This window comes from Rhipicephalus microplus, chromosome X, assembly GCF_043290135.1.
Source record: "Rhipicephalus microplus isolate Deutch F79 chromosome X, USDA_Rmic, whole genome shotgun sequence".
Classification (NCBI taxonomy): domain Eukaryota; kingdom Metazoa; phylum Arthropoda; class Arachnida; order Ixodida; family Ixodidae; genus Rhipicephalus; species Rhipicephalus microplus.
This window is the reverse complement of record NC_134710.1, coordinates 99,894,080-99,907,337: the sequence shown is the minus strand read 5'-3', so window position 1 is coordinate 99,907,337 and position 13,258 is coordinate 99,894,080. Positions and strand designations below refer to the sequence as shown.

The following is a 13,258-nucleotide window of genomic DNA, read 5'->3' as shown; positions in this document are numbered from 1 at the left end:
TGTAGCAGCGTGGCACCAAACGTAATCGCTTCTTTATGATAGGGGCCTCCCTGTATTCTGAAAACATCAAAACAGTAAGCATCGGCTAAAGTTCTGGTTTGTAGACGAAAGAGCGTAAAGTCTTCAAACTTTTTTCGCGCTGAGCATGACTCATCTGATGCTGAATACTCCAGTTCGGGCACGCAGCCACTTTTCAGCCAGCGCCAGATAGGAAAGTTAAAACCGTTTCGGTGTCTAGTTTCAGTATGCAGCAGGCAACTCCCATTTCTGCGCCAAGGCATAAAAGGCAGCTCAGAATAAACAACCGACACGCAAATAATTCACAAGAAGTCTGCATAACAATAGAAAAGTTGGTTCCACTTAGCCAATAAAGCAATAACCGCTGTTTCGTTATCGCGAAGCGAAACTGCTACCTCAGTGTAACAAATACGTTGGGAAACAACGAGAAAATAGCCCAGTCGCCGGCCTTTTTACTCAGAAATTGCGTCCTTGGGCCCTTAGTATCCAAAAAATTTATGTTCCTATTTCTGTTAAACACGCTGCTTATATCGCACTCTTAATGCTAGAATTTGTATTCATAAAGGCACTGACTAAACCATTCTTAGTGGTAATCGTAGTGCACTATACGTGTACGTGTTTTAGTGCCATGTGCTCATTCACTTTCACTTTACGCTTTGTTGAACGCAGGCGCCGGATGCAAAGTAGCTGGATTCCTCACGGTGTTCGCCTCTGAACTGTCAATCTACACGCTCACGGTGATCACCCTGGAGCGCTGGTACGCCATCACGTACGCCGTTCACCTGAACAGGAGGCTACGACTGCGCACCGCCGCGCGCATCATGGCGTGCGGCTGGGGCTACGCGCTGCTCGCGGCCTCCCTGCCCCTCTTGGGCATCAGCAGCTACAGCAAGACGTCCATATGCCTGCCCATGGAGAACAGCACGGTGGTAGACTTTCTATACCTTCTCACCCTCCTATCGATGAACGGCTTTGCTTTCCTGCTCATATGCGCCTGCTACGCAAAAATGTATCTGGCCATATCAGGCCAGCGACCACGCTCCCACTGCGGCAGCAAGGACACGTCGGTAGCCAAGCGCATGGCTATGCTGGTATTCACCGACTTCGCCTGCTGGGCTCCCATTGCTTTTTTCGGCCTGACAGCCGTGGCCGGCTACCCGCTTATTGACGTTCCCAAGTCCAAGATTCTTCTCGTGTTCTTCTACCCCCTCAACTCGTGCGCCAACCCGTTTCTCTACGCCATCCTGACCAAACAGTACCGGCGCGACCTGTCCATGCTGCTGTCCACGCGGGGCCCTTGTACGCGCCGCATGCTCAAGTACACCTCGTCCTGGCATACGACGCCCACCAACCGCCTGCTGCGTAACAAAGATAACAGTAGCACATCGCGCCAGACCACCGAGCTTTCGAACCGCACACAGAAGGGCTCACCGCACCCCATCAAAAACAACTTCACCAAACTGGGAGTGCACGAGGAGTTTCTGAGACGCCAGAGCCTGCTGTGCGAGCACATGGACACACCTATTTGACTGAGGTCGATGGCAGAGCCCACGCACTCGTCGTGCAGCCGCAACTGGGCTACTGGCCACCACCGACCAGAACTTTTCGGCAAGGTGCCGTCTTGTTTCACGGTGGACTCCTTTTTCGAGACGCCGAGCGCTGACAGCGACATTACGGAAACAACGCAAATGAGAGCCTCATCGAGGTCTTGGCACAGAACGATGTAAACAATGGATGCTGTCTCAACGTTGCTTCGGATCATCTGCCAAAGAAAAAAACAGCAGCTTTTCGACTGCCGCATCGCGAGCTAATGGACGTCCGTATAGTTTACAGCTGCGAAAGAAAAACGAAAGTTGAGGTTAGTCAACAATTATGGATTCGTAAATAGCAAGTGCCCTAAATTGTGGCTACCATTACTACACCACGAAACATCGTTAAACACCACTTACACTGGCGAATTCGTTTTGTTGTATCCCATTCTTCTATTAGTAAAGCATAATCTGAACATAGTATGGAGTAATAAACGCCTACATTAAGCTTTTAAGACGACTAATACTCCAGTGCCAGCCTTCACTTGGAATCCCTTGCAGTGTAGCCTTAGTGTTCGGAAGGTACTTGACTCATGATACTCTGTTTAATAAGCTTCAGCCATAAGCTCAGGCAATGAACGTCACGAGCGAACGAGCTGAGATTGTTCGGCACTAACATTCCACTCACGTTGCCCCATCTGTAAAGTTGGTCAAAATCAAAGCGTGATTGAAACTGCAGCTCACGATGTATTGTTACCAGGTATGGCTACCTCGATGTATGGCTACCAAGGATGTCAGCAAACTTTCGTTCAGTGGAGAGGTCACTGTTGGTGCAATGTTCACCTGGACGCTGACTGGCCTCTCAATTTCCATGTACAGGTGCCATAGAGCAGTATAGTTCCCAAAACAGTTTACAAGTATGTTTGACAGTTCATGTTTCGTACTTGAAGTGTGCCTCGAAATTTATCACGTCACCGATTTCGGATAACGTTCGCTTAAGTTCCGTTGTCAACGCTGGCTTCTCCACAATCAGTTTCATAGTGAGGAGAAACCTGCTTGCACACATTTTTCTCATTAAGAGCTTGAATAGAGGAACCATGTAATGAGTATTTGTCGCAGGTCACGTTTCCAGGGCAACAAACAGCCAGTCAGTGCTGAAAACTGAATCACCTAGTTTCCAAAGCTAGTGCCAAATGATGCCACCATCCTTGCGTAGAGCACTAACAATGTCTAATACGCCGCGCATAAGCTTGAGGCGCACGTGACTCCATATGAACACCCGTATTAAGAGCTGCAGCGTTTAATAACGGGGTATAGATATTTTGCTTTGGGACCTGTCGTATTGATGAGGCAATACACACAAATACCCTTCAATATGAACACAAGCCGGGCCACTCATGCAGGACGCAAGAAAGGTGTGCAAGAGAGTTCTAGCTTTTCATTGATCTGGTTTTACACTGCCCAAAATTGACCTTAAGCTTTGCAAACGCTTTACAACATCCAGTACCAATCTTTCACCTCATTCGAATCTCCGATGGTTTTCTTCTCGTGGCCAGGCTTGTGAGCTGTGAGCGTCCATGTTCGGATGGACGCGTCAAGTGTTGCACCGATGGAAATCAAGTCTCACTTCTACAGCATTCCTCGTCAACAACGAGACCAAATCATCGTTGTCACCATCCCGCGAAATGTTCACCCCGAGCATAACGAGGGTATAAGACGGGCCAGGGCAAAGGCTGTGCTACAAAGGGCTTAAGAACATGCCGGGGACTGCTCCTTCGTCGATGCGGCCCAATATCCCGAGGGGAAAGCGTATTCAGCAGTGAGCACTAACCACGAGGGTGGTATCACCAACTCGACCATGGTCCGGACGACGGTGGCTGAAATAGCAGAGCAAATGGCAGTTGCGTTGGCCTTGCTGGATAAGAGGTCCACAATTTACAGCGACACGAGATCAGCGATATTTTCCAATTGCGCAATATCGGAACTAGCTTTGGGAATTCTTCGGGACAAAGACATCGAGCCACACACGCTTGTTTGGTTTCCAGCTCATATGGGACGCATTGAGGGAGCCCCGCCCAATCTCAACGAGTCAGCCCACATAGCTGCACGAGGACTAGTAAACCGCGTAGCAATCGGAGGGCGTGGCACTGATGTTTTGGAGAACCTATAGAGTTACTGTATGTGTGCTACCTTTACCTTAAAGGTAAAGGTTGCTGAATAAGCTACTTAAAAGTTGGCATACGCAGTAACTCTAGGAGAACCGCGACCCTCCCACCTAGTATAATGAAATGACAAAATATTTTTACATGGCGCGGAGACAATACCCTCCACCGCACAGATAACTAAGCAGACCTCAGGATCTGACACTCAGGCTTCTTCATGTCGGGGCGTACCCTAATACCGCGCTATTGAACGAAATTTTTCCCGAAATACAGCCAACCAATACATGTTCCTACTGCCACGATATAGCTACCTTGGAACATAAGCTCTGGCTGTGCCCCGCATTAAGCTGTAGGGAAGTCATCACGCCGTCCAAATGGGAGGGTGCTAGTGCAAGCTCCGGACTTGAACAACAGCTATGGGCAGTCCAGCGGGCCCGCGACGCGGCAGAGAGACTTCATCTTTCTGTTCCGACGTAGGAGCAGCCCGCAACGTGCTAAAGCACGTTCCGAAGGACCAAATAAAGTTCATCCATTCATCTATCCATCCACGGGTATGTGAACCATATCGGGCGCGATCTGCCGATTTTCCTTCCCACTTGAACCTTTACACCATACTGAATCGCAAGATTTAATCTTCATTCAAGTGGGACGATCAATACGATTTTTTTGTTCTCCATGAAGATATTTTAACGTAGCTTCTACGACACAGTCAGCGTAAATTATCGATTGTTAATAGAAAGAACGATAGAGTGTTGTGCTCTTCAGGAAAGTTTCAATATATCAGAAGTTTCTGACAAGTTTCTTTCCTCCTAGACTTGCCGATTTTTTCCTACAATTTTTTTCTGTTCGTAATAATGCTCAACAGTTAGTAGAAGCGCGACTTATGTTTTTCCTGTAGTTTATATATAACTCGTTCAGCACTGGCTCTGCTTGCACCTCCTCGTATACCTCTTCCTGTCTTCTCCGACATCGTCCGATCCCCCGAACCATGTATATAGTTGGGGAAAGGTTCCTCGTGCGTTTGCTTTGATATTCCCCAGTCGGAGCAAGGCATGAGAACGCATTATAACCGTGCTACCGGCTAGGCGTCGACGCACGCTATGCCCGCCTGGCTTTCATCGCAGTACACTGCGTGCTGCAGCGACGCATGCGCAAAATGGTGACCTTGGCTCGGTGACGCTCTCCGCGCGAACACGTGAAAGAAAAGCTGACTCCGTGCATCCCGTACACAAGTTGTTCTGCGCCAGCATCCGACGTCACACATTTCAGCCCAGTCATAGGCTACTGAGGCTAAAGTGCTTCTGTTCTGCCCCATGTGGACCGACGGATGTCGCCTACGATGTTTTTGCTGAACTGTAATGTATTATTTGTATACGCTGTACTGTACATACTCAAGTATTTGTGAGCAGCACAGGGTGGTGATGATGATGCTGTAAGGCCACGTTAAACTACAATTAAACACTATATACGTCTGTTCTCAAAGCACTTGCGAATAGTACAAGAAAAAGGCATTGTTGAGAGAACTTTTTTTTTGTGTGTGGCAAGTGTGTGCTTGTTCGCTAGTAAAAAAAGCACAGCAAGATTATGCAGAGTGCGAAAACACTTCTTTTTTTTTCTATCATTTCTTTGTTTTTTGTTGTTGTTACTGTTGTTATTCTTGCGAACTCCTCCGTAAGCATATTCATTTTGTCACCAGAGTTGGAAAAAATATTTCCAGCGTAAACCTCGAGTACCACCTGATAAGCACGGTTTTTAACACATGGGCCTGTCACAGCGTATGAAGTTTCTCATTTTGTACCCAGTTATTGACACTCATGTCGTGAAAGTTGTCTTCTATTGTACACACGTAAACGAAAAAGCATCCGGACTGAAACTTCAAATCATATGTTCAGTAAAACCTTTCTGCTCCACTTGTTCGGAGTAAGTAAACAAACAAGAGCAAAAACACGCTTTCCTTTGTGTCACACGGACACTGAATTAAGGCCCACTAACTGCCACACCTGCCACATTAACCACTTTGCGCTTTTTTCCCGACACTAATATTTTCTACTCTACTACGCCCCGAATTCCAAAAGAGAAAGCTTGACACTCACCGCATGTATAAAAGCGAGGCACAAAGCTATGACATCGAAGCAAAGTTAGCGAACAACACGCAGATATATTTTGTTAGCCATGCTGAGATTTTGTTAACGTAAAGGCCTGCTCCTAAATACTAGGATCAAGTAGAAATGATATGCGCAAGTGTGAGGCACTTCAACCTTTTACATCAAGGTAAACAAAGCAAAGAGCAGAGCACTTGTGAAAGGCAAGTTATGACATTCGTTAAAACGAAAGCGGGCAAACCAGTCTCGGTGAGCCAGGCATCCGTCCGCACAAAAAAAGACGCATGTGATATATTAACCAAATTATCACTGCACAAACAAGGATAATAATAAGAAGAATATTAATAATAATAATAATTTTAATCTGGGATTTTACGTCCCAAAACCACCAGATGATTATGAGGGACGTCGTAGTGGAGGGCTACGGAAATTTTGACCCCCTGGTGTTCTTTAACGAAAACCGACATCGCACAGTACACGGGGCTCTGCCATTTCGCCTCCATCAAAATGCGACCGTCACAGCCGGGATCGAACCCGCTACCTTTGGGTCAGCAGCCAAGTACCCTAGCCACTGTTCCACCGAGGCGGACTACTTAGGATAAGACCAATTTTACTTCTCGGCACTGTCTCTGCAATTGCGCTGAAAAGTAACACAATACGCTGTGCGGGCACAAAAGACCTCCTCTTTCTAGCAAATCGGAGTTTCTATGGCACGGACAGGACCCGCGAACACGCTGTTCTTTTTATTTCGCCGGGTCGGGTCACCGTGCCAGGGCTGCGAATCCAGTGCATTGCCTCTTCATCAAAAGTGGAACGCCTTAGGTGTGTAGTTAGCAAACTTACAAACATTAAAACGACAAAAGAAAAATGTTTGACGGACACCTGAAAAAGAAGTATGACAGTTCAATTATACAGAGTTCTTCCTCTCGCATGCGCAGATGGTACCTGAAAAATGAATCTTGAGATAGACAGCCGCGCAGGTTTTCTCAAGGAAAATTGCTACTACTTGAATAGTGCGCTGAAAGCACTAAAACGAGACATAAATTTGAAAATAGTGAATATTAGATTTTTCTTTCACTCTTTACCTATAAATGTCATTACAAAAGCTTTACTTTGGGTACAAGGTATGCACTGCATAAATATGACCATGTTGGCACAGTTCAAAGGAGTGTGTTAAAAATAACTAAAAAATGCAACAGATGTCTCATTTTACCCCAGCCTGAAAGCAAAACTATACAAAGCGTGGGGCAAACTGAGACAGTAAAAAAAAATTTCATCACTTCAGATTTCTCAGTAGAATTACCTGAAATTCTCTCCGTGGGCCCTCACGCAATCCTCATGATCCTCCTTGCAATCAACGAAATGAATTCAGACAGGACCCAGCGTTTCTTTGCTCCGAAAATAGCAGATCAAGCACCTCCAGTCTTTCCTTGTGCTAATGGCGTCTTTTGTTGAAGGCTTGCACTTCATTGAATTATTCAATGATTGGAGACTAGATATGTTCTGACGCATCTTCTTCGCCTCTTTTTGCCATTTTGATGCAGATCTGCACGGGCATTACGGAATTTTTTACTTCATCCGCCGGACTTTGTAAGGCGATAGATCTCGAGTTTTCTATCACTTGTTATTTTTAAACTTTCGGTATGAAGAACATCTTACTAAAACTCTATTCCAAGACGTGTTTGTGAATGACTTCACTCGGGGACTTTTTCAATTTTTTTTTCATGCGGCTTTTGAGAGCATCCTTGGGAACGCGGAACTACCTCGATGTGGGTCAAATAGAGTGAGTCGTCTTTTCAACGGCAGTCGATGTTTTTTATGCCCTTTCCCCCCTATGAAGCTTTATATAATGTTTTCTTGAACGTCCTGACCCTCACAAACAACAAAATATAACATCATTCGTGAGAGTAAATAGTTCACTTAATAAAACACACTCTAAGACATTTCAGTGTGTTTTGTCGCATTTCACCTTTCCCACAGGCCCGAATCCACAAAAAATTTCCGCTTTGGCCCCATGTATCAAATGAACCGATTTTTTGGTTGTATGTAGCTAGCAGCATAAAGTAACAAAACAAATACGTAAGTTGTAGTGACGTCGGAGTAGCTTCATGCACGGATCCAAAAATTTGGCACAGCAAAATTTCGCCCCTTCTTGAGTAGTCACGAACACACGGATACCAGCCGCGTAATTTTTCTTACGCAAACGCTGCTGGCAATGCCAAACTTTTACACATAAAAATGTATACAACTACCAGCACCTGTCGATCAAACAGAGAAACAAGGAAAAGTACTTTTTGTACTAGTTACAGAAGTTAGCGAAGCCAAAATGGCGTGTTTCACCCCACATCTCATTTTACCCCACCCTACTCCAATTACTGAGCACGCCGGCTTGGCCTTACTCATTTCGCTTGTCCTTACTTCCCAGTGCACACTATGGGGCTTACCTTAGGGCAGCACTCATGTTCATACAGATCGCCGATTGTGCCACCGAGATTACTTTTGAAAAAATGTCAGTCTAACAGCCGCGTTGTTCTTTAAAAATATATTTTTTTTATTTTATTTGCCAAAATGTACGCTTCAATATTCCAGTTGCGTGAGTGAAAAATCAGGCCATTTGTGCATTGCGACAACTCGTCCTGCTCGAGGCATATTAACTACATGAGCTTCATAATTCAATTCACGCTATACTAACGACGTTCGCCCCTCGAAGTTTTTGCTTCTAGGTGGCTATTTTTCGCGCTCATCGAGAAGCGAGCAATAGCAGCAGGACAGCCACCTCGAGGTTATCGAAATTCTCAAAATCGGCAACGGCATATAAGAACTGGCAGAAGAGAAACTGTTGTCTAGCTGTGCTCACGGCAGACCTAAAACGCAGTTGAGTCTCTCCAGGGTTCCGTAGTTGGGCGTCAACACACTCATTATTGACCTAGTGTCCAGCTTTGGTCATTACTGTGACCATGCCGCCACTCAACAGGGGCCACAAAACTTTTGAATAGTTTCTAGAAACATTTTGAACTCGGGAGATAACTGCTCTGAACAACTGCAATTAGAACAGCGACATATCAAAAGAATGTCTGGTAGAACGGTCAGATGTAGCTATAACAATCACTTCATAGAAGTTCAAAAAAAAAACAAAACAGCCTGCGAGTGTTCTAAGAATACAACTTAGTGTTGCCAGAAAATTGTCAAGTCGTATACACTTGTTCTGGAAAACGTGGCCTGCAATTAGCCCTACTTCTAAGCAAATTATCTTGTACAACAACAATCTTCAGTTTCCCTGTTGTTTTAGAGTACTTATTGTCTCGTGCACTACGAGTATTACACTGAACGTTAACCATTATTAGTCATAATTGTTAGGCACATCTACACAGAAATACAAAAAGCACATGTAAACTTCAAGTCTAATGTGGTAATATTGCCAATTTTAAAAGCAGGTAATCCTCAATATAGTCCTCAATAATGGCATTCCAGAATTACAGTTTTTCAATTCAGAATCACAAATAACGTTTTATTTTGAATTATTCGTGATTTGTTTATAAGATTTTGTACAACACTTGTACATTTCGTAAGAAACCCAAATATTTTTTTTCGTTTCCGGTGGAGCCACAAAATTACATAATCATCAAACTAAAAAAATACATTGTACAATACCAGATAAAATTCGATGTATTGCATGAATTTTATCAAGGTAAGTTCGTATTTAGAAAGGTCAATCTCTGACGAGCATCTCCCCTTAGGCAGATCAGGTATTTGCGTCAATCCCCGATGAAAGTTATGCCTAAACGCTACTTATCACCTATATAGTAAGTGATGGAAAATTGAGAATTGAAAATAACACACTTTGTAAGGCTCAGTTCATGTTTAGTGACGCAAAGCATGATGTTCCAATCATAGGAATGAAATTTTGGCAAGGAATTACGAAATACAAGAAAGCTACGCGCGATTTACAGAGAGAGGTGGAGTGCTTATGCAGTCCGCGCTAAGGCTCGGAGTTTTTCAAAGCTCAAATTGGTAATTTAGTTAGTGACTGATCATTGGAGCGTAATAAAGACAGCAATAAACGCGGCTTCTAATATCGTATTGACAGATTAGGAATGTCTTAATACTTGAGATATGACGCCGACCAAACCATGCGCATCACTTCGCTGCTTCACAGGAATCAATTTGTGAGCAGTGCCTACAATAATGTCATTATTTCGTCGACCACATTTTATGTATTAAGAAATATTTGAATAGACATGTTGCAAAAATATTCTCTTTCAACTTAACACTTCACAAGATTACAAGGATTTGCAGCTTATTTTACGGTAGTTTTTAAAACGGGGCTTCCAGAAGTACAGCAGAGCAAAACGATGTGGAGTGAGAAAAGACATCAGAAATCAGGACACTTTACAAGATGACAAGTGCTCCTGTTCCAATTTTGCTGGAACACTTTGGAAATTGAGGTTGAGCAGTATACAAGGGTAAAAATGGGAAAGACGATGCAAAATATTTCAACCGTGCAACAGGACATACATTGGTATTTAAAGTGCGTAAGCAGACAAGAAATAATACACAGAGTTAAGCAGACGAGCGCTCGTCTGTGTAACTCTATATCATTTCTTGTCTGTTAACGCGCTTTAAATACCACCATGTTCAAGTACAAACTCATCCAAATTTCAGTTCTTTTAAGGACACACATATACACTGTATTTCGTATGCCGTTTATCGACCGCAGCAACCTTGATCCCAAAGATGCGGAACGTGTGGTGGCTTAGCCGTGCTAACTCCGCGTGACACACGGCCGAATTGAGGCAGTAAAAGCAACGTCAAGAAAGTTCCGACTCCGACTCGACGGCTTAGGCAGCTGACTAAAGTGCCGAGCGCTCACAGTGCAGGTGGCCCTGAGGCAGATGGACCCTTAGTGGGGACACAAGAACCACTCTCTCTACTTGTGTCAGCCCCGTTTCTTTCGTATCAAATCATAGTTAATCCTTGAAATAAACCTTAAAACAGATATTATACAGGCATAACTTTACGACCTTAGTAATTATTGCGCCTATAAAACGAGAGATTTTTTTGTTCATACGGCACGCAAGCAGTCAAGTGCACGTGCAGAAGTTTCAAGAAAAGCAATCACTCTATTGCTCATAAACGTTACCTGCACGTGCCTGTTCGGTGATTCGCACATTCCGTCTGTCCCCCTTCGATGGCCTCAAGGAAATTAAGTTGATGGGAAACGTGAACACTGCAGAGATGGCCACGTTTATATGTAGGAGGCGAACATAGGGCAATTCATTGAGATTTACCGAGACTTGCGAACGTGATCTAAATAATTTAGTGGATAAATAAAACCAAGCTATGAAAATTATTAGAGGTATACTGGACATTACCTAAATGGCGAGTTCGGTGAGCGGGCAGGCTGCTGCGCACAAGCGCCAATTCGTAAAGATTTGGATATGACCGGTGTATTTAACTGCTTCCTCAGTTATTTTGTAGTTACACGTTTAACGTGGAAGCTGGATCTTCGAAGGTAGTGTTGTTTGACATGAAATTATTGGTTAACAGTAAATAATTACTTAAGGAGAAAAAACTTACACCTTCGCGTTATCAAAATTTTTAAGGGGCTTTTTTTTAGATATTTTGTAAATGGGACTGTTTTGATTCGTGGGAATACTTGCTTCAAAATGCAGATCCAGCGAGCTCTGATCGACTTCGGTAAAATGTCCACTGTGGCTTTACGCTCATAATCATTTGCCCTGATGCAGCATTATTTTGTTTCGTACACCGATTTTGTGTCATTCATATAACATATATCCTGTACATAAAAGCGTGTATATTTTTGCTGTCAGTGTGCATTTAAAGAGTGCCTGTATTATACTCCTTATCAACTGCACCTCGTAAATTCCGTGCAGTGGTACACCCTGTATAAATGTTCTCAATGCTCAACCACGGGAGGGAAAAACTTTCACGAGCATGCGGTTTGCAGAAATGCTTGCGGGATAATCACACTAAGAAACCTCACGACATGCATGGAGAGATGTCCCCGTCGTATACGGACATCACTACGTTACCTGCAGACCTCACGTGTGACCTCACGTGTGCGTCACGGTCAGCGTTTCCACCCGACTGCATGGATGCTATGAGGTGGAGCATTTGAAAGCCTGCGCTTTGATGAAAAGAGAAAAGTATAGTGCTCAGCGCATTTTTGTTGTGCTATATAAGAGAGCAAACAGTCACCGTCGTTGCGGCTAGCGTATGGCTTACGAGCGCGCTGTTGTTGAACCAGAGAACAGTAGCTTACATCATACATTCGCTTTTGCCGAGCCAGTGCTAGCTTGACTAGTAACTATCGGGTATTAATCTGGTTCTGTTTGAACCCCTCCTGTTCAGCCTCGTCAATGCTCAGGTGCCGCAAAGTCTTTTCGTGCCCTTAATTTACGACGTGCAAGCGCCAAGGCATTTGGGGTGAATTTTAAAATGCCGCTTCACCAGAGCCGGGCCGTCAGTGGAAAAAAAATTGTTAGTTTAAGAAAATTGACAACATAAAGCGCCTTGAAATATATTTTCTCCCGAGAGTTGTATGTACAGAATCGCTGAACGTTATTCGTGTTTGTTTTTACGCGCAGCGCACGACTATTGAAAATAAATTATGACAACATGTAGCTTCTGTCGCCATGAAATGTTTACGGGGCGTGTAATACGAAAGACAAAAGATGCTACGTATTTTCCGAACTTTCGCACGCCTCTAGTTTCCAGTTGACATTGCAACATTTACTGTAGTGTACCCAATCAACATAGCGTTGCGCAATTTCACTAGCTGCATGCAAAATTTGGCCGAGATTGAGCATTTTCCCGACGCCCTACGACCCTTTGACGCCGACCGTGCTTTTTCACGGGAATTTATTTAACTTTATTTTACTCTGACAGTGCTGCTGGCAAGTAAAAACTACCCCTTCAAAACAGTGAATGACTGTGTGATGTTCATTTCTCTTTTTTCTGTAGCGGTTTCTTGCATTTCCGAATTATGTATAATCAGAACACTTGCAATAAAGTGTGACATTTGTGAGCTAAGCGGTGGATGTCTTGTGTGTATTTGAAAGTACTTTATCGTGGGGAGAAAAACTTGAGCATGTCTGAGCTTCACCTCAAGAGTAGAACGCGATTAGGTTGTCGGGCCTATGACTCGCATACATACTCCTGCAAGAATTGTGTTCTCAGAAGAGCCATTGCTGATAGTACAGAATACTCAACCAGATGACAGGCGCAAGGTATGTCATTCCAGCCGCCAATGGCATCTGTAGCCCAGATTGCGTTCGAGTCTGGCTCGAACCCAGACTGCATTCATCTGGATTCTTCGCTTACGGACAACGCCGCCGTTACCAACACTACATTTTCTGCAACACGAGCCATTTACCACTATTGCGTTAACATCTCATATTTTGACTGCAGAAACTGGCTGTCTCGC

The 13,258-nt window shown here is 44.2% G+C and overlaps 1 protein-coding gene across 1 annotated transcript in view; it reads left to right on the top strand.

Annotated features, from left to right (window-relative positions):
• Positions 1-12,864, top strand: part of Lgr1 (Leucine-rich repeat-containing G protein-coupled receptor 1) — a 96,812-nt gene extending 83,948 nt beyond the window's left edge. Inside the window, exon 9 of the mRNA XM_075876387.1 lies at positions 688-12,864. Coding sequence (XP_075732502.1) covers positions 688-1,547 — 860 coding nt within the window. The 3' untranslated portion in view covers positions 1,548-12,864. The remainder of the gene's footprint in view (positions 1-687) is intronic.
• Positions 12,865-13,258: the final 394 nt, after the last annotated feature.